This window comes from Myripristis murdjan, chromosome 18 (genome assembly GCF_902150065.1).
Source record: "Myripristis murdjan chromosome 18, fMyrMur1.1, whole genome shotgun sequence".
NCBI classification, from domain to species: domain Eukaryota; kingdom Metazoa; phylum Chordata; class Actinopteri; order Holocentriformes; family Holocentridae; genus Myripristis; species Myripristis murdjan.
In genome coordinates, this window is record NC_043997.1 from 24356266 (window position 1) to 24377934 (window position 21669).

General features: G+C 42.8%; 1 protein-coding gene across 1 annotated transcript in view; it reads right to left on the reverse strand.

Moving 5' to 3' along the window:
* nrxn2b (neurexin 2b) overlaps positions 1–21669 on the reverse strand; it is an 801338-nt gene that overhangs the window by 43571 nt on the left and 736098 nt on the right. Inside the window, exon 17 of the mRNA XM_030076071.1 lies at positions 8805–8976. Coding sequence (XP_029931931.1) covers positions 8805–8976 — 172 coding nt within the window. The remainder of the gene's footprint in view (positions 1–8804; positions 8977–21669) is intronic.

Sequence of the window (21669 nt, forward strand, 5' to 3'; positions counted from 1 at the left end):
ATTCCTTCTCCTGCTCTGCACTGCTTAGCTGTCTCCCTCTCTTTCTCCTCATCCCTACTTCTCTATTTCACTGTTCTCTCTCTGCGTCATCCCATAGCCACAGGCCTATAATTGGAGATACGTTCCAACTGTGCAAGATCCAATCAGAACAAGTCACAGAGCACCAGAGGCCCAATAAGAGCCCACAGAATGAGGGAGAACTGTCATTGGTGACAAATGATTGAACAGGCTTACTAACTCATGCCTACTTTTTTGCGATACTTTCATCCTGAGTATAATGACTACAATGAAAATTCAGTCCCTAAGCAAGATAAGCCATTGATCATTTGGAATCAATATTGAAACATGATTGCTGTTTGAAATTAAATAGAGCCTTAGTTGTTGTTGTTCAAATCTGTTAAATCCAGTTGAAGGAAGAACTGTGGGATCGTTGTATTCACCCATCAGTTTGGTGGGCAACATTTCAAGCAAACCATAAATTATCAACATTCGCTCCGCTGGTCAGCAATTGGGTGTTGAAAAAGACTTTCTTCAAGGTAAACCAACATGGAGCCTCAGCATCAGTACCTTCTGTAGTTGTGGGTCAGAACATGATCTCACTTCTAGCGAAGAGCTCCGGGGTTGGCTATGGAAACGTACAGAGACACCACTCTCTCAAAAGTTTCGGACCAATTATTTTGGACTGCTATATTCTCGTGTGCACAAACAAATCAAACTACAGAGGAGACTGCTGCGGGGTTCGAAATAACTACTCTAAACGAACGAGGTGTGAAAATGACGTTGAGAAAGAGTACCAAAAAGGCTATAAGACAATGCTTTCCTGCATCTTCGATTCTCTGAAATTGCCCCATCGCGCCACTGAGCAAGCCGGTTTTTACTTCATGGCTCTACCTTCAACTGTTGGAAAGTCTCCAGGGAGTTCAGACATGAGGCGGTGACGGCGGTCTTCCATTGTGCGTCTTTTGTTTTCTGCTCAGTAGACCATCGCCGTCACACCGGGTGGGTCAAATGCTTCTTGCCTGTAGGCCTCAGCTTGTGACGTGAGTAGGGTTCAATTCTTGTTCATGCTCGGTAAAGGTCCATATCCCCCCGACCAGCCTGCCCCACCCCTCCAACCTGCTCTACCCCTGGCATTTTAACTGTCACTCGTGAGTGTTTTTATATGGTTTTGGCCAGAGGCTCAAGAACAACTCTGCAAAGCTCCTTGTCTATTTCTTTCACCTTTTCTCGGTTGGTTTTCTTTCTCCTTGAGCATGGAGAGCACAAAGATATCTGGAAACAGCAGTGGTATAGAGGAAAATGAAAGAGGTGGGAGGAGGGAAAGAACAGCGCAGACAGCCTTGCTCAGCCCCCTTTGTCCGATTGCTTATCCAAGGAATAAGAGCACCTTAACAGCTCAGCTGGAAGAGCCATTGGTGACCTCTCTGGCACAAAAAGTCTCTCTCTCCATCTCTGTGACTCTTTGGTTTCAAGTCTCTCTTGCTTTTTTTTTTTTTTTTTTGGTCCACCCTCTTTTCCTCTCTCTAATGGGCAGTGTTCATTCTGCACCGCTTGTCATCTAAATGCCTAGCAGGTTGAAAACAGGGAATGACAATAGCCTCCTCGCTGTACTTCACCTCTATTCTACCTCTCTCCTCTGTCTGCTTTTGTTGTCTACTTTTTTTGTTATTCACTTGTTCCATCGCTGTCCTGGATTTCTCTGTATTAAATGGTGCATGTGCGCTCCGAAATGAGCTCTGAGTGCATTTCAAATAGTGTGTTTCCTGTAATTTGGTGGCATGTGTGTGGTCTGCACGTTGGGCTTTGTGTGCATGTGTGTGTGACAGCTTACTGTACAGGCTATATGTAATCTCTCCTGCTGTGATGCGATCCAATTTGTGCAGTACTTATTATTCAGTAACGTGCAAAGCCTCATCCATCAGAGCGGTGACAGCAGCTAGCTTGCAGCATGCATACTGTAACTCGCCCTCCCTGTCTTCCCTCCATATCGCGCTCTCTTTCTTTCTGCCGCGCCATCTCCAAACCTCTCTCTCTGTCTCCATCTCCCCCTCTTCATTCATCTTATCCGCCAATCCATCATTTTCCAGCAATGCATCCCCTGCACTCAACGATAGAGTGCTATTGCCTTTCCTCTCCTCTCCTCTTTGCTCTCAGGCCTTCCATCTATGCATTACTTTTGCCCCCCCCACCACCCAACTTTACTCAATTCCAGCCCAGCCAGAAACTAAAGCAAAATGACAGCTTTATAGCTGATATGTTGACTGTAAATACTGTTGAAGGAGAAAGAGGTAGAGAGAGAGAGTGAGACAGAGAAATCGAGTGAGGAAAGAGAGACGGCACACTGTGCTCTCTTATTGGTCATAATAATGCAGTTATGAGGCAACAAAATATGGTAATCACAGCCAATAGACTGCAATGAGGGCAATACAAGTGTGATTGTAAAATGCACAATGTTTATTCAAAGCTCAGGAGGCACCGCTGTGACATCTAAATGTGTAATCCCATAGGAAATGGGTGGACTGTTCGAGAAGCTCTTTTCCCACAGTAATGTCCTAATTTACTGCAGTGAATTACCATAATCGCAAAAGAGTTAAATCTGAAGTGCTTTATGAAGATGTACGATGATGAGGAGATGGGTTGGTGTAAAATGAAGAACAAAGACATAGGAAGACAACAGGAAAGCGAGAGACGGAGCATAGAGAGATAAGGTAGGCATGCATGCAGGAATGTGAAGCACATGCTCACACACCCTTGCTCATACTCACGTGCACATACGCACACACTCAGCGACAACCCCCCCTCCCTTCCCTGCCTGGTGACAATTTCTCCCTGGAAGCTTTTCCCTCCTTGTCGGAATCTTTGGGAGCAGCAGATGCTGGAGGGGAGGCTGGCTCCTAATAAGAGGGGGATTAATACTGTAGCATGCCCCCACTAGCTAAATCTGACCTCCCTTTCGAGTGTCTGAGCCCCATGTTCAGCTGTGGGGTGGGGCGTTGGAGAAAGAGAAGTGGAGATCTGGGAGGGCGGGGGGGCATGGCAGGGAGAAAGACCCCTGACAGAAATGTAATAATATTGGAAAACTTAAAGTTGCAGGATGCTGATCATTGCGTTTGCTTTTAAGCTGTTAAAGGTCAACAGCGGCACTGATTTTTTTTTTTTTTTTTTGATTGAAGCTGCCAATACTTGATGGTGGATTCATGATTTCAGAATCCAATCAACTACAGAAACCCGAGCTTCCTTACAGAAAATCCAAGGAAAACACATTATTGACCACACTATTGGATTACCAAGTGATCTTTTGCACCACATTAAATTTTCATCGGTGTGGTGCAAACCCTCGTGCCAATGAAAACATAGTACGAGAGAATTTTTAACGCATAGCTGAACTCTGGTCGAGTGTTGGATTGTAGAGTTCCCTGGATGTGATATGAGTCCACACACTGCAAAAACTCAAAATCTTACCAAGATTTTTTGTCTTATTTCAAGTCAAAAATGTCTTATTACTAGTCAAAATATCTCATTACACTTAAAATAAGACATGATCACCTCAGAAGTAACTTGTTTTTAGACAATTGTCTCTTGTTTCAAGTGAAAATTTGCTTGAAACAAGTGAAAATTTGCTAGTTTCATTGGCAAAATTTGTTTCTTTTTTCAAGTTAATTTTCACTTTTTTCAAGTGAAATTTCACTTTTTCCACTGGCAAATTTTGCCAATGAAACAAGCAAATTTTCACTTGAAACAAGTGAAAATTGTCTAAAAACAAGTTACTTCTGAGGTGATCATGTCTTATTTTAAGTGTAATGAGATATTTTGACTAGAAATAAGACATTTTTGACTTGAAATAAGACAAATAATCTTGGTAAGATTTTGCGTTTTTGCAGTGCATGGTGGTGAAATATCCTTATCAGTAGGTCCATGCTCCTTTGGATTGCTAATCCACAATACTTTATGCTGCTTCTTTTGACGTCTGTCTGTCTCTCTGTGGCCAGGTTGAGGCGCTCAGCATAACACAGTGATGTTGTGTCTCTCTTTTTTTTTTTTTTTTTTTTTTTTTGCATGATTACAGTTATGTTGGTAATCAGGTTGTTTCTTTCTGCTGCAAGGTTACTATTTGGGAGTTTCCTGCAGACACTACCTGCTGGATCTACTTTCCAATTCAAACAGGAAAATAACAAGAAAAGAGACGTATCATATCCTCAAAAAAATGGGTACTGGAACTTGGTGTTTTTTTTATATTGGCATACTCTGCCTTGTTTGTATTTGTTTATGTGCTAATAGTTTCATTTTGGAAGCTGTTATAGAAGTGAATGAAGAGACATAAATCCAGTATCATTGATTAGCAGCCCATGGGCGCACAGAGCAGCTAATGAGGATATTTCACCACCATGTGGATTCATATCAACACCCAGGGAACTACACAACCCTACATGCTACTGATTGCTTTAAGGCAATGTCAGAGAACAGTTAACAATTAGCGTGAAACCTGCTACCTTTACCCGACAGAGTAAATAAAGGGAGTCAGGTGTGAAATGGTGCAACCGTGGCCCGTATGATGCTTCCGTTAACATCTGGCTGTCTCTCTGTGGCCAGGTTGAGGCGCTCAGCGTGACACAGAGATGTTTTTATTCAGCCAATCCGCCATGTTGGGGGGTGGGGAGGAAGGGTGTGCCAATAACAGGGGCTGCAGGGCCCACCAGGGACACCTGACACACTGGATTAGATGGCCGAGCACTCCTCTGACACTTTTTGTCTGCTCTCTGTCCGTCACACGCATGTACACATACACACATGCGCCTGCACCCCCACAGCGTGACTGTACACTCACTCATGCACACAGACAGGCACAATGTCATGCACTCACACTTTGAAATGGGCGCACACACCCAGACAGAGACACGCGGGCGCGCACGCACACGCGCAGACTCCCCAAGGACAACAAACATCACTTCGTGGGACATCAGGCGACGTGTTGCTTTGCCGTTGAGTGTGCCCGACCCGTGACAGCCATGTTTTCTGTCAACATCCTGTCGCTCCAAATCATCACCTTGCACTGGCTTTCTGTTTATAAGCCTGCTGCTGGCGAGCCCAGGCTTTAAGGGGTGCTTCTTGTGAAAAGAAAGCAAAGCACACATTCTTACTCCGCAGGATTATGTGTGTGTGCCTACAATAAAGAGAGATGTACCGTGTTAAAGCATTGGCCCCCACCTGTGGTTCTTAGGACCCCGAGCACTTCTGGTTTTCGCTCAGCGTTCTATCACTAGCCATCTAATAGGGACTGATTTATACCTCAGATGCTAGGTGACCTACCTGGTAAGAGTAGAAACCCTGTGGTATTAAAGGACTATACCAGAGATTCCTTCTTTTATCCAGCCATTGGTTTCCATTCATTGCACTTTGACGTGAAAATTGGCTTTCAAACTTTCTTCTCACTAGTACTCCATCACTGTAATAAAGTCAACCTCATTTTCCCCCTAAAAGCATCAGCAGTGTTGGGTTTTGATGACCTGAAATGGGGAGAAAATGGAGAAAATAGTGTCCCGGGAAATGTTTGCTTTACACATCCAATTATTACTTCTGTGGTTTATGAATGATGATGACTTTGTTACCCTTACGAAACAAAAATATATTGCAGTATATTGGAAAATATCATGTGATATATTAGATAATGCATTTCCATATATGGGAACTAGTCTTTATATTTTCCAGTATATTGCAATATCTGAAATGCGCAATTACTTATGTATTATTCCATATATTAAAATGTATTGAAGCAATATATATAAATATATTGCATTATATGTTTCACCAATATATTATTCTATGTAATGCTAAGACATTTTCAAATACATAACATATACATTTATTGTAATTCCATATATTAAATGTAATATATTGTAATATATTTCATGTAATATATTGATAAATATTTTTTCTTTCCGTAAGGGTAGCCAGACGCAGAACATTATAAGGTGGCTGTTTCAACCAAATTTGAGAATTCAGAGATTTTGACTGTATGCTGTGAGATCTTTAGTAACCCTGCATGATTTTCAGAATGGTTAGTCGCAATGTCATAATGTGGGTAAATAGTAGTAAATGCGCCAACCATTCAGAATCACTGGTATGGTCCTTTAAGGTTTCTGAGGACTAGATTTGGGACCCACTGCTTTAGTAAATGCTCGCTCCCATTCTTTTTGTGCTCATGACAGCTTTACATCCTTCCCTTTTATCTGCGCTCTCCCTCCCCTTCTCCTCTGGGAAGGTTTACATTTCTTGGTCCACAGTCTATGAGTCGAGAAGTCCCACATGTGGCTCTCTGTATGCACAAAGCATTAGACAGGGCTTAGAACTATAATGGCATCCCAAGGAGACTGCCTGATGTGGGTCACAGTGATCCCTTTGGGGAAAAAGTGATTTTACAGGAAACTCCACTTCCTTGTTTTGTGGAATGAACCAGTCAAATATGGCACCTGTAGCCTCTCACTGAAGGCCCCTTTTTTCTATCTTTTGAGAAAATAATACAGTTTTCTTCTTAATGTTGCTACTTTGCCATTATGAAATGTTAACATTGCGGGTCCATGTTACATAACATTGAGAGAATTAAGATAGTTCCCGTTCGTCCCATTTGTCTCATTTAAGAGCATCAGAGAATGTTTGAATCTTCAATCTGGGTCACAGGAACTTGTGTCAGCAAGGAAGCACCCACTTTTTTCTCTCTTCTCTACAAAATGGAACCCTGCTTTCTTTTTGCAAACACTCCCGTCTCAGGAAGTTAGCCCTGCCACCACAATCCTCTCTGTCATCCCTCCATCCCACTTTTGCCTGCGTATTCCTCCGCCCCGTTGTGTCTCTGTCTCACTGGAAGTTTTCATCTCCAAACGCGCAACATCTCCATTCCGCCAGGATGCTGCCCCAACAACAATGTCAGAGCCTTCAAATCACGGATGCTGCAAACATATCTAGCTCCCATAAATGAATAAAAGCTACTCCGCACACCAACCGACCATGCTCACATCCATCTCCTCCCCTCGCACCTTGCAACTTCCAAACTTCACACGGGCTTCCGCCAATGGGAGTGCGCCAGCAAACAAGAACCTCATCAAGTAAACAAACAGTGACAAAAAACTCTCCTGAATTCTTTATCAGCACAGGAAAGGAAAGGGATGTTTGACTGATGAAGTCAATAACAGCGCCAGGGAGGGTGGAAGGCAGCAGGAATAAAAAGAATAGAATATGGGCCCGGCAATCATGTTTCTTGATGAAAGAAAACATGGATTTGGATGATGACACACACTTGCCAATGTTAACAGGCTGCTCTGCTGCTATTTGCCAAACTGTTATCATTATTTTCGGTTGGAGGCCCCTGCTCCGAACATGTGCTGCTGCGAAAAGGGCCCCATTTCCATCTCAATAAAAACTGCAAAGAGTGAGCTGTCACAGGACGCTTGCTATTCCAGATGTGATGCCAAAGGATGAGCAGGAGAATATGGCTTTCTCAACGCCAGAACAAAAGCCACAAAGTATGGGATGACTGCTCTGACAGAGAATGTCACTTTCCCATTGGTCTGTATGTCAACTAAAGTCTATATCTGGGACACATTAGCCACACACTGGCACTCTTCCTGCTGAGACAGAGATTTACAAGTAGGATAAAACTGATATAGAAGGACAGAGGAATGTACAAAATATTATTGGTCATAATTGTTGGCAAATTCTTCCATCTACGTTGCTCCAGAATATCATGCATGTATCATAGCCTTGAGGCATTCAAACAGCCTTCGTTTCCAATGCTTATTTCATCTAATTATCACTTTTTCATATGATCGTTAAAACCATGTACTGACAGCTAGTACGAGCGGCTGCCTCATTATAGTTTCAACTTGGTGTTTACCGTATGCAAACTCATGACAGGAACAGAAAATGTCTTCCTTTGAAAAACCATGTTGAAGGAAATAGGAACAAAGGGGATATACAATGGAGAGAGACATTAAGCGAGAGCTTCTGCATGGCCAAAAATAGCCTCATAATTCATGCTTAAATAGAATATCATGATTATTGTTAAACAACAAGGAGGGGAACGAGCACACTCCTGGCACTGACTCATGGTTGTGCTTGCCCTCTTTTATAGTCTGTATGTGTCAGGAAGAAACACAGCAGGCATCTATGTCTTGGATTGTACTTATTTTTGAGTCTATTTTTGTTTCTTAATGTCCTCACACCGGTGCCTGTGTGGGAATGTGTTCATGAGATGTGTAATGATTGTTTCTATGTTTATCGTGGAGCTGGGGCATAACTTGTGAGTACGTGAAGAATGCTTCCCCTTGTATTCTGCCTCCAACCAAAATCTATACCTGCCTGTCAGATTCACATTATGCTGGCCTGAATACAACCATGACTTCACAGTGCCAGGAGCTGCAGTTGTATACTCCCACTGCAGAGAATTGCATCCTCTTAGATGGGAGACTGCTTGCCTGAGGATCATTTCTTGGCCCTCTCTGCCTTTTGGTCCAAAACATGACTTAATCACTCAGAATAATGCAAGCATGCTCTAAATATAAATGCTGTGATAAAGACTCAGAATGTCTGATATCACATTCAGTGGGACATGGGGATTTGAATTAATGCAGGATCATTTTAGTTCCCTTTGTTTTTTTTTTCCGCAGGACTCTCTTTTCATTCTCTCTCTACTGTATTACCCCGGTGCAAGATTCAACTCTGCGATCCTTGAAGGCACTAACCCACCACTGATTGCACCCTCCCTCCCTCTTTCCATCCTTCAATCCCCAGATCCGGCTCCCTGTTCCTACCTGAGGGGAAGCGTTCGATGACGGGCTGGTTGTCCACCTGTAGCGTGGCATTGCCACCGCTGCGTGTGAATCGCACCACGTGGTATTTGCCGTCGCTCACCATCACCGCGCTCTCCTCAATGGTGATGTCGTCTGTTCCCACGTTGAAGATCACGCCGATCTTTCCCCGTTCCTGAGGATAGACGACATTGTTATAAGTTTTCTTCAGAACATGTCTGTTTGTAGAGAGGACAAAACACATGCTTGTTTTCTGCTTGGTTTGTAAAGGAGCTGAGCTCAGACACTGATCTGATGGGATCTTGGAAGATGGAATTTCTATTCTGTAAATTTTGACAACATGGCATTCAGGTGTCAGTGGATGCTCTTTTCTTTGGTATAGCTTATGGAGTTTTTTTTTTTCTTGTGTTTTTTTTTTCCTTGTGAGCATTCATTTATCCCAAGTTGATACTGCAAATGCCATGATATCACAGGTTGGAAATTTATAAGGTGTTTTTTTTCCAGTGTCCAAATCTCCATGAACACAGCATTAGCCATCTACCTGTGGAACAGTGGCGTTATAAACAGACAGAGACCTGTAAATGCTAATACATCTTGTTAGTCAGCACCATTTGCAATCAGTTTTTGGATGAATAACTTCACTTCTGTGAGAGTTTCCCGTTCTCAAAAGAACATGATTTTTGAGGGCAAAAACAAGTGACATGTTGGACTATGCAGATGTCAGAAAATAAAGCCAGAAAGAGTATTTTATACATGCTTCCATTTTCTGGTACTAAATAAAACAGTTTTTGCTATGGAGTATACCATTTCATGCTTTTGCCTACTAACGTGTCAGGGAAAATAAGTGTGTGTGTGTGTGTGTGTGTGTGTTGGCGTTGGAAGGCATTACATGCAGCAATCAAATTGTAAACGCAGCAGCTACTGTTAGACTGCTCTGAGGGCAATTCAATTTTAGCTATCAAATGAGGAGTTCTACAATTCATACACACCAAAAAATAATAGTTCTGAAATGGTTCTTTAAAAGACTGTGTGTTCCTACGAATAACCATTTATTAACCTATAAAGAATCACTTTATTTAAATAATTGTTTTTTTGTTTTAAGTTCTTTGAATTACCATTTCACCACTGCCTCAAAAGAACTTTTTCTTTGAAGTACCAGACGCAGTGAGTGAGTCTTTAGAGCACCTTTGAGGATTCTTTGAAGAATGATCTAAAGAAAGTGCTCATTAAAGAACTGTGGTCTGAAAGGTTCTTTGTGGAAATAGTTCTCTTTAAACACCACGAGGAAGAACTGTGCTTGGTTCCACTTGGAACCATGTAGCATCTACGTTTTCCACTGAGAAACAATCAGAACCACTGCTGATTCCTTGAAGAACTGATTTTTTAAGATTCACAGAGGCATCTTTGAACCACTTAGAAGAAAAAAAAGGTTTTTAAAGAGCCATGATCTGAAAAGAACGAGAAAAGTTTGTCCTATGGCATCATTCTGAAGAACCATTCCAGGTTCCAGGTGGCACTTTTATATTTTAGTATGTCATATGCTGACACATATGATAGGTCTGCTGCTGTTTTGTCTTCCTATAGCAAGCGCATTCCAAATCAAATGATATTTACTTTGAGCTGCCAAACAGGCCGCTCTCCTCAGCATTGTAACGAATCCTCGCACAAATCAGCCTGGTAAAGAAAAGACTACTTGTTGAGGACTCACCTTTAATATTCATCAACCTCGTGACCCCCTCCCCTATCCAATCTATTAGTGTTGACAGCCACCCACTGCTTTGAGTTTATTACAGTCAACCGCCTACTCTGCTCTTGTCTCCCTCCATCCCTCTCCTCTGCCTCTGTGGTTCCTGTCCTCAGTCCCAGGAAAGGTCAAAGTCATTTACAGAGTTACAGTTTGCCAGAGAGGGATAGAATGAGGGAGAGAGAGAGAAACAGACAGAGTACATACCAGACAGCACCATTAGGGGGAAATTCTCTGTCTTGCAGTAAATCCTCTGTTCCTCCGTAACACTCCGCAGTAGTAGCTGCCTTTCAAAGTGCCCTACTGCCCATACCGCTGGCAGCAACACTTCCTGCTTGACACCAGAGGTCAAGCTCATTTGTGGAAGGGGTCACGGATGCACGCTGCTATCTGCTCGCCGCACACGAGCTTCCACGACAACTCCATCGATTCCATTATCTCATTAACTATGTGCATTTATTTTTCCACCTTCCATATGCCAGGATATTCGGAGGTGAAAGTGTGGCTTTAGCCTGTGGCGTTTTTTTCCATTATTCATGGCTGATTAAGTATTTAGAAAAAGGAAAATAAAACACCCGAATGTTAACAGAACTTAAAGTAGCAAGTTAATTGAGTAAATAAGTGCAGAGGTTGTACAGTAAGTTAATGAGCAGTATAATCGCCACCAAATTTATGTGCATCCTAACCACTCTTTGCTGCAGTAAAAAGTGGTTATAGTCGTCAGTCAAGGCTACAATTTTGCCATGCAACGATGATAGCTACAATTAGCGTATAAACTGAGTGCTCTCAAATGGTCTTGTAAGTGGAAGTGTTGGTGGACATGATTAATGCTTCAGAGGGATCAACAATGGATCACATGAAGTCAAACTGTCAGAGTAATCAATGCACATCATTACCATAAAAATACAGGAGAGAGTTCCAACGAAGATTAACCACACACACGCCTGGACATTTCTGTCTCATCAGAAACTAAGGAGGAGGATGCAAGGGTGTAACTTGATGGACTGCTCAGCTCATCCTGCAAGAATGTCTCAAGTGGCAAAAGTATTTCCACCTTCTTAGGCACTTAATCGATTCATGACTGAAAGTCTTTCTGCCTCATCTCTCCACGCCTGCCCAAGTCCAATATTGATTCCAAGACATGTATATGATTATCATCAGAATCCGTTCACCGAGGACAATGTGAATGAGAACTGAATCACCGCTTTGAGCACTCATACCTTTGAGATGCTGCAGCAAGGAAAACAAAATGGAGAATGTGAGTGATATCCTTTTGATGTAGCGAGCCAGGATCATCACCATTACAGCCCACACACTAGGAAGCTTAGAATAATCATAACACCTTTGCCTGGAGAATTAATTCAATTTGCCAGGGCAAAGTAGAATGAATCCATGCTATTACGTCTAAAAAGCAGAAGGGAGAGCGAATTTGAGTGATATTTACAGAGAGATTAGCATTTGTGTTCCGCAACATTAGGGTTCTTCTCCGTGCTGAGGGAATGTATCGAGCCCATTACGCCGGGAAGCCGCTGGGAACCAGTGCTTTTTTAAAGATGATTTCAGTGTTGCAGTAATGACATTTTAATGGCTATTTCCCTTAAGCGAAAATATCTCTGGAAACGGAAGGAAAAAAATATAAATCCCCGAATGACTGGGGGCAGTCAAGCCTGCAACACTGAAATGAAGGGAGTGGTAGGTAACTGACAATAAGCCCTAACTGCTCTTTAAACACCATAGCTTCTAAACTACTGCTAAGCAGCCCTTAATCTGCTTTGACTGTCGTCTAATGTCGGGAATAATAATGTTATGTTTTTGGTCTTTTATCCGGAGGGCACCTCATCCCAGTTTTCTTTCTGCGGGGTCAATCAGCAGTGCTGGAAAAGGGTCCGTCATGGACTTGAAGGCTATGGGATAATTTTCAATTAACATCTGATTAACACCTCAAGTGTCCTAGGGAGGCAACATCCCTTCCAGTTACTGAGTTCAATTAAACAATCAAAGATCTTTAATAAAAGTGACGAGGACCACCCCTCAGGGTAATGTAACAGAGATGTTTGCAACAAATTTCAAGTGATCATAATCAGAGATTTGAGGAAAAGGTCAGTTCAGGTTGACTCTGCTGCACTGAGCATATGGATTTTACACTTGAAGTTGGTTAGTTAAGCTAGAAACACACTTGAAGACTCACAAACTTGCTGTCTTTGCCAAATGTGCATGATCTTGATCCAGAACAAAAAAAAAAAAAAAAAGACGTTTCGTGCAGAGCAGAAACTGTTGATCAGCATATCGTATAATGGTAAGTTGATGAAAGAGCTTATTTGCCCAAAAGTTTGCAAATCCCTTTCATTAGTGTCTCTCTACGTCCTTATTTTCAAAGACACAAAAACAACGATGAGAAAGCAGTCTTTGGATTCTGTACAGCAGCCAGCGATGAGAGGTGTGCTGCTCAAATATGGAGAACATTTTCATCTGAAATATTTCAACATGACCTTGCAGTGTGTGAAAGCGTTTTACGGTAAATGCTGTTTGCAAGGGCGGAATGTGAACGAGGACCACCAGACCGGGGCTGCCGTCTGCATGTCTGTGTGTGCACACGTGTGTGTGAGTGTGTATCAGGGTTATCAGTCAGCCTCAGAGAGCTCTTGCTGATGACGCTGAACAGGGGAGAGGGAGAGGGAGAAGGAGGGATGAGGAGGAGGAGCAAGGGGGCAGAGAGAAACACCGCATGATAAAAAGACAGAGGGAACCTTGATGATCCTCCAGGGTCTCAAGGTGCTTTAAGATCAAAGCTCCTTTTGAAGATGTCAAGATCTCGTTCTCTCTCCACTGCACATACCAGTAAAGGCAATTAAGAAGGTAAAAGAAGACAAAGGGAGAATGTGAATGCATTTCTGAGGGATTTGTTTTTTGGCTTCCCTACACACGACAGCTTAATCGTGATGCTCTTCCTTTCTAGCATCACAGGCCTAACCTTCGTGCACACCTTGATCCGGTGGCATCACCTGAATGCCTCTCTGCATTTTCCTGCTACATATGTTGAAACTACTGAGGTAACAAGCCAATCACAGAGGGATGCGGGGAGGATTCAGCAACAATACTGCACAGTTATGAGTTTCAACATCACTGTAAATGAGGGATGTCCTTCACTGATTATCGAGTATAAATAACAGCCAACTGATTGTCATAACGGTAAAAAAATGATGGTTCTGGGTGTGGTTGGTTGGCTGGTTGGATGGATGGATGGGTGGGTAGTGGGGGATGCAAAGGAGGCCAATGCCGCAGTTAAAAAAAAAAAAAAGGCTTGAACCCCACATGGCTCCCCTAAATGAGCAGTATTCATTTATCAATTCATAGCAGCAACCAACAATGTGAACCAAACCCCGGATTTTAAATTCACAATTAGCCTGTCGTCAGTCATGCGTAGTAGTAAGTGCTGACTTCACCTACCTGGGCCAGTTTTTGTGGAAACTGGCCCACTGGCAACAACAAGCACACCCAATTTGTCCAGAGCTCCGTGATCTCAGTGTGTATGGCTTCCATGTTTTCGTGTGTGTAGTGGTGTGATAGTAGTCGAGGTTAAAGTCTGCAATTGATTTTCTTGGAAATAAAAACACAAAAAAAAAATGCCACTGCTGTTTCTAAATGGTCAGCAATATACATTATATCTACAGCCTGCAAGGTTACCTTATTGTCAGCTCTCTTTTACATTTATTTTCACCCACGTTTAAATTAATTGGGTAGACTAGACTGCCTTAATGAAATCCAGACAGGTTTTCATTCATTCATTCATTCACTAGCAACAAGAAAAAAAAAAAACACTTAGTTGAGTGCATACATGCGCCTACACTATGCAATTGTCAAGGCATGCCAGTTCCACATGTTGGATACATGCCAGAAATTAATCACACCCACTGCCACACCCCCTTTGACCGATCAGTGTGAAAAGCTGCTTCTTTGCCATATGATCAACCTTTCCATCACATTTCATGCAAATACATCCATAACTTTTCAAACTATCCTGCTAACAAAAAACACAGACAAAAAGACAGATTGGGGTGAAACCATAATCCCCGTCCATCTTCCACTGGTGGAGGTAAAAACTTTGTTTAGCAGCTTCTCCCTTTTGGTATGTTGCATCGGTTAATATGATACTAATTGCAGTTGCAGGAATTTGTGAAACAGCCCCTGAGACAGGAGAAGCAATCTGGCCCCTGTGGATGCAGCTATCCAAAACCTCCGCTGGTTTGGCTTCGCAATCACTTGAGCTGCATCACCCCTCCAAGAAGCGGCACAGAACACCGTCTGACCGCTTCAGGAATCCGCTGATGCCGAGGATTCGCTTTGACAGCTTTGATATTAAAAGTCCTGTGGGTGGTGGGAATGCAAACTATTCATCAGCTTCTTTCTCATTTCACCCAATAATGATCTATCACAGCCGGGATCTGGTTTAGCCTACTCCGACGTACCGGTGCGACAACACAAGAGTTTCAGTATTTACAAGCTTATGAATCAGCCAGTGTAGCAGCACAGACAGAGCAATGACTGATAAATGGGTTTTTACTGGAGGGGCAGTGAAAGCAATCCCTTATTGCCTGCTTTGTATGGAAACACACACTCACACACACTCATGCACACCCACTCAATATTTCACACAAGCAGCATTACAGCTTGAGCAAGTATTTCAAGATATGCGCCAGTTATGCCTCGGCACGAATGATATATTTTGTGTGCTATTTGCAGTTACTAATAATATCATTGGTGAATAATTTTGTTAGATGTCCCACAGGACGCTTTTACCCTTCAGCTGAATGCAGTATAGCATCATATGGTATCTCCACATCTCCCCCCTGGCAGTAATTACGGCTATATATGGCTAATCAGCTTGTCAACATGCACGCATAATACCAGCATAAAGATATTGGCTATGGCATCTGCTACTTGGAGAATAGTATAGCAAGGCTAATCTTCCACTCAGAAACTGCAGTGTTATGTAAGATGAAATAGGCTGTTGCATAACATGTAGACTACTCACTGGCGAAATCACCCACTGTCCATTCACTTAACACACCCTGAGCGTCTGTGTCAGAGGGAGGACAGAGGAGCGGCCGCCATTTTGGATCCGGATTACCTCGTCGTCCTATTTCACATCCTCCCGTTTCAGCCCCAGCACCTCTTGACTGGTAATGATACAGGGGGCTCATACATAAAAGGGAAGTGCAGACAGCGCTACATGTAGGTCACTGTGATGTGGTGCGGCGGGGGGGAAAAAAAAAAAAAAAAAAAAAGGAAGAAGGCAGTGACAAAATATTCTCTTCGTGGAGAGGATATGCCACCCCACCATCTTTCTGTTTCTCTGGATTCTCTCCGTCGCTGTTCAGGCGACTCATTTGTATGGGTTTACCGTGATCTCCGGCAGTAACCTTGAGAAAGTTGCCCCCCTCTCCTCATCTTAATAGCACTTTATCCCCTCTCTCCCTCTTTATTCCCTCCCTGCCAACCTCTCTTTCTTTGCTGTGCCTCGTTTCGTGTCTCTCATAGTGACAATGGTCACAGCTATCCATTCCTCCTGCGCCGAAAAACAACAAGCAGCCGCTCTGACAAAAGACTTGAAGCTCATCGGGAAAAAAAAAAAAAAAAAAAAAATCAATGCATTAGAGAGAGATGTGGTGTGGGTGTATGCATGCGTTTGTGTGTCTCTGTGTGTGTATCTCCCATCCAAGCATGACTCACGCTGGGCTTGCCCATTTGTCCTGCAGTACACACACACTGGCAGCGAGCCAAAACACTGTGGAGGGAAACATTTATGGTGATGCTAAAGACATAGCGCGAGAAATAAATCAGGGTAAACATCATCCTTTATAATCCTGATTATGTTGTCAACGAGCAGCAAAACTCTTTTCACTCACTCAGTGTCAGTCGCTGGCTCGGACTCGCGCTCCAATTTCAAACGCACAAAGGCTATAATCACACACTCGCAGGCGTATAAACACGCGCTTGTGCACACACACAGATACTGAGTTGATCGTTTGAGCGGGCTGATTCGTGCCGTAGGGACAGCTGATGGATGGCATCCTTCAGCTCAATGACCATCAGGCCCGTGGGCTTGAATCCCACCTGACCAAGCCGCTCTCGCCGGAGACACACATGCACACATCTGCAAACGTCCTCGTGCATGTGCAGCAAGCAGGTGAATTAACACACACACACACACACAGCACTTATGCAAACATGAGGATGTCCTTGAGCGAGGTTACACTGTGCACTGCCATGCTAGTGCCTTGTTTACGAAGCTGCAGAAAGCTGATGGATAAACGCACAAACACACACACACACACACACTAATACATACAGGGATTTTTGTGTGTATGTGTTTTTCCACTGGCATGGCACCAACTGATCACACACACCACTCGAGTAGGGCGTGCAGTACAGCCACCGTGCTGTGTCTGATCCTGTAGTGTGTGTGTGTGTGTGTGTGTGTGTACGTGTGAACACTCGAGATTGTGCACAGCAAGCTTTGACATGGATCCAAAACATCTGTGGTTGTGCATGTGTGTGTGTTTCAGGGAGTAAAGAGGGATGACATTTGGCTTTGATATAGATCCAAACATCGGCGTCTGTGTGTGTGTGAGCGTGTAATGCGTGTGTACACTTCATATTCTTGTGGTGGTACACATGTAGGGAGAAAGAAAATACATGTCTGTTCTCAAATGTACGTGTGTTATGTGGTAGACCTCCAATGCACCAGTGGCTGATTGTGGACACACACTCTTTGATGCGGTGCCCAGTCTTTTCATGCAAATTTTCTCGAGTGCCTCTCGCTGGAAAGTGACATGAAGATAAATATGAAATTTTATGTTAAGTGTGTGTGTTGGCCAAGGCTCTTCGACAGATCTCTATCTAAGAAATAGAATCACATATTTTACAAGGTAAGTTTTTATCTGAACAGACTCATGTTACTTACACCCAACGAGAGACAAAGCAACATGACTGTCGGCAGCAAACCCTGTGTCAATGCTAATCCTTTGGGAAGTTCTGTGACTTTTTGTGATAGGCCACGGTGCAAAAAGTTTGGTACTTATTCCTTATCCCGTGCTCAACCTCCCCACAAAATGTGGCGGAAATCTGAGCATTCCTTTAGAAGTTATGCCAGCGTGTGACAAATGGACGGATGATCTATTCATAGTCTTCCTCATCTGATTTCAGCCGAGTTCTTCATCCTTTGAATTTACCCCATGCTGCTATCTCTCCAAAGTAACAGTTTTCAAAATTCAGCTTCCTACTGCTTAGAATGTAGGCAAAACTAATACTTGCTATCAGTCAGGTTCCAGTTGCAGTGTTCTATGCGATAAAACCCCATGCTGATCATATACGGTGACTTAAATAGGGAGACGTCGCCTAGGCAGAACGTTGCGGCAAGCCTCAGTGGGCCAGATAAGTTACATTTGTTTGCTAAATCATTTTAAAGCACAATGATGTTTTTACAGGTCATATGCTGTACACGTGCTGTATGCATATACAGGGCTTTAAGTCCATACTGACAATACTGATGGGAAACACGGACACAGAGTAGCCCCTGATGCTTCATTGTTCTGTGGCTCTGTAGCCCACTGTGTGAATGTAGTATCAGAATGATGGGGCAGATAATGGATTCTCTGTGTCCCACAAAGACACTTTGACAGGGCACAGTTGATGGCTACATTGTCTGTTGCAGGAAATCCAACTTGTGACCTTCTGGGTGTGCTAAAACCCTGCTAACCGACCCGCCACGAAGCCCTCCCTCGGTTTTTGAAAGTACAACTTCTGAACTTCTCACAAAGTCTCACTTTGTGATAAACTTAGGGTATTTGTCAAGCACTGCCAGTCTACCTTTCAGCACCTTATCAGTGGAGAGATTAAGAAATGTGTGAGGTGATATTCAAGGAATATGCCATGTTGGTGCAAAAACGGAATCAGTTTTTACATCAAACTCTGCTGCTGTGAAGAGAGGTCTGAAGAGAGATTAAATTAATGCAGATATATAAATGAATCCTGAACATCTGAACGAGTAAAGATGTTTGTGTCAAGGTCCTCTCTAAGTCACTAACCCGTGATGGATGGTAGACATGGATGGATAACGTCAGGGAGAGGATGAGATAAAGCAGACAGAATTGGTACAATGAACTGAAGAAGACTGGATTTAGAAAAAAGAAATGACGTAGGAATCTAGAGGTTAACTGAGAAAGATTGCGAGAGTGAAGAAAATGAAGGATTGAGAGCCACGAAGCTGCAGCTGTGCGGGCATCTTTCTGGACAGAAAGCCAGAAAAGGATGTCTGTTTTTGTGATGGCAGAAATCGATGTCCACCCACCCATTTGTCACCGCTCTACCCAAAACCCTGGTAGACCGAGACACTGGCAGATATTTGCCACAATGAGTGACTTAATATGGACGAGAGACACTTCCAGGACTTATGAAGTTCCAGGCACTGTCCTTTTATGCTCTTCTTCTCTCTTTGTATTCATTTATCTGTCCTTCCTTCCTTTACCAGCTCTCCATAATCCCCCATCAATTCACTAAACCCTAAGCTATGGCAAAGTCCTTGAGTATGATATCATCTGCCACCAAAATTTCCAAACCCTCTTGTCTTGAAGACATTTCTGGGGAAAAGTGGAGCAATACTGATGACTAACAAGATATTATTCAATTAGTGTGAAAACTATTAGACTATTAGATCGTCAGACTACCAGCTTGGAGGGAATGTGCTACTTTCATGATTTCCTCATCTTCCCATACCCAACTGATGTCCATGTCCTCCGCTATCATTGTCTTCTTTCCTTTCATTTCTCTTCTGTCTTCTATCGCTCTTTACCTCCCCAGAGGCTCATTACTGTGTTGACTGGTTGATACTGACACTGCTTTTGTGGAATCCATTTGATCCACACTTTTTATGCGTGATAGAACAGCTGAGTTCAATAGCCAAGTGCCGTGGTAAAAGCGATGCCTTTACTCAAAACAAACTAGGCTTGCAGATCATAGAGTCCCTCAATATGTAAATTCTGTGCTTAATCTGTATACTAGCTTTGTAAAATGATGCCTTTCGGACATTGTGTGGGTTATTTTTGCATAACTGAAAAATGTTAATTGTTGGGTGCGATGGCTGTAAGCTGCCAAGGCAATTTCTGAATGAATGAATCAATAACATTATCATTCGCTGCGTCTCCAGAAAATGTTCAAATTAATTGCAAGCGAATAATGAAATGCTGCACAAAAAAATCAAATGAATTAAGCTGAGTTTCCATAACATCTGTTTAAACTAAGAAAACATAGCCTGCCATGGATGCCAAATGATGACGTGTCCTACTACAGGCGACTGGTTTGTTTTCTAGCTACATGGCAGTGCTCAGTTTTGCAAAGACTCACAAAATCCTGTGAAATATCACTTTCTGCGTATGCAATTGATCATTTTTTCATCTGTCCATCTGTCAACAGCGCTGCCATGACAGCCAGCTCCATCTGTCTGAAGTTAGAAACCAATCATAAATTTGGTCAATTAAATAGTAAACATATGTCCTGTTTTTATTTGTTTTTATATGGCAAATGTGTTTACTACTGCAAAATTTCAAAATTTCTTCAAATTTCATCAAATAAAGTTTGTCCACCTCAAGTTAATATGTAAATTTTTAAAATGCAAAAAAAAGTTGCTATCAGCTACATCATTGACTGGGTGTGGCCAGAAGTGCAACGAGCCTGAAAGTTTCAGCCCTGTAGAGGGCAGTGCAGCAGCAGTTTTCTGCTGGTGACGAGATCCTCTTTAAAAAATACAGAGGGTGGCATGAAGCAGTAATGACATTACTGATTTGTTAAAAAAAAAAAAAAAAAAGGTCTCTAGATGCTTGTTAAACTCAGTAACTTCTCACATTTTATATTTAAGCTATTTTCTTTGTGTTTTACATCTTGTTCATGAGTTGTGAGGAGAAGTGTGATAAGAGAACAGGGTAAAAAAAATAGAGAAAGACAGACAGTGGAGAACAACAGCAAGAGCCAAATTAATCTTTTCAGGTACAGTTTGCACAATTTGATTTTGTCATGACCGAGAAATGCCTTGTGCGAGGAGCCAATTAAAGGCAGGAAGTTGTTTTTTGTCTTCCTTTCTTTCTTTCTTTCTTTCTCTTAGTGTGTGTGTGTGTGTTTGTAGGTGCTGAATGCAAGACAGTGTGTTAACGTGCACTGAGGTGCACAGTGTATGCATGTGTGTCTTCTCCAGCAGCTTATTCCTCTCTTGTCAAGGAGAAGCAAGGCACGCCGCTGGCTGAAATTGAAGGGAATGGCCGTGACCTTCGGACAAAATCAAGAGCAAAGTGTTTTCTATCTGACGTTCCTCCACTCTACTTTCTGTCCTCACGCCCCTTGTTTTTCCTCTCTCCCTGTCTTTTGTCTTTGCTCAGCACTGCAGAACGGAGATGAAAAAAAAAGCTAAAAAAACTGCTTGTCTTTTATTTCTCTCACTGTTTTCCCCCTTTCTGGTTCCAACCCTCATTCCACTGAAAAGAGAAATGGTTCATACTGTAGTCTGTGGTTTGGACGAGCTTAAACAGTGTACTTACCTGGCAAGATAAAAGAAAAGCCCTGTGAGAAAAAGAACTGAGAAATAAGCAGATACCATGCTGCTCTTCTATCAAAAGATCTGGATTTGACAGTGTATTAGAAAATGCACCAGGCTCAACATAAAAAGTTAGCCACCAATAAAACACTTCTGCCTCCTGCTCCAATGGTAAAAATAGCGTTTGTTTTTGATTTGGACTGTGGGCTGCAGTTTTAACTCCAACGTTCGCTCAGATTGCCCTGCTTTAAAACTACTACTTTCGGTTATTCTTTTCATTCTGTGCCATCATTTGGTCTCTGATCCATCTATCGTTCCTGTGTCTCGCTTCTGTCCATCTGTCGTTCTGACATCTCCCAGCTTTGGCCGCTCCCTCTCCTGTTTTGCCTCCATCCTTCTCTCTCCCCTCTCTTTTCTTGCCTCTCTCTTTTAGTCTCTGTGAGCAGGGTGTGAAGTTGAAGGCCAGCAGAGAAGAATGGCTGCAGAGCACACAGGCTAATATTTGCTCAACGCTAAAGTGAGCAAACATGGATAAACCGACT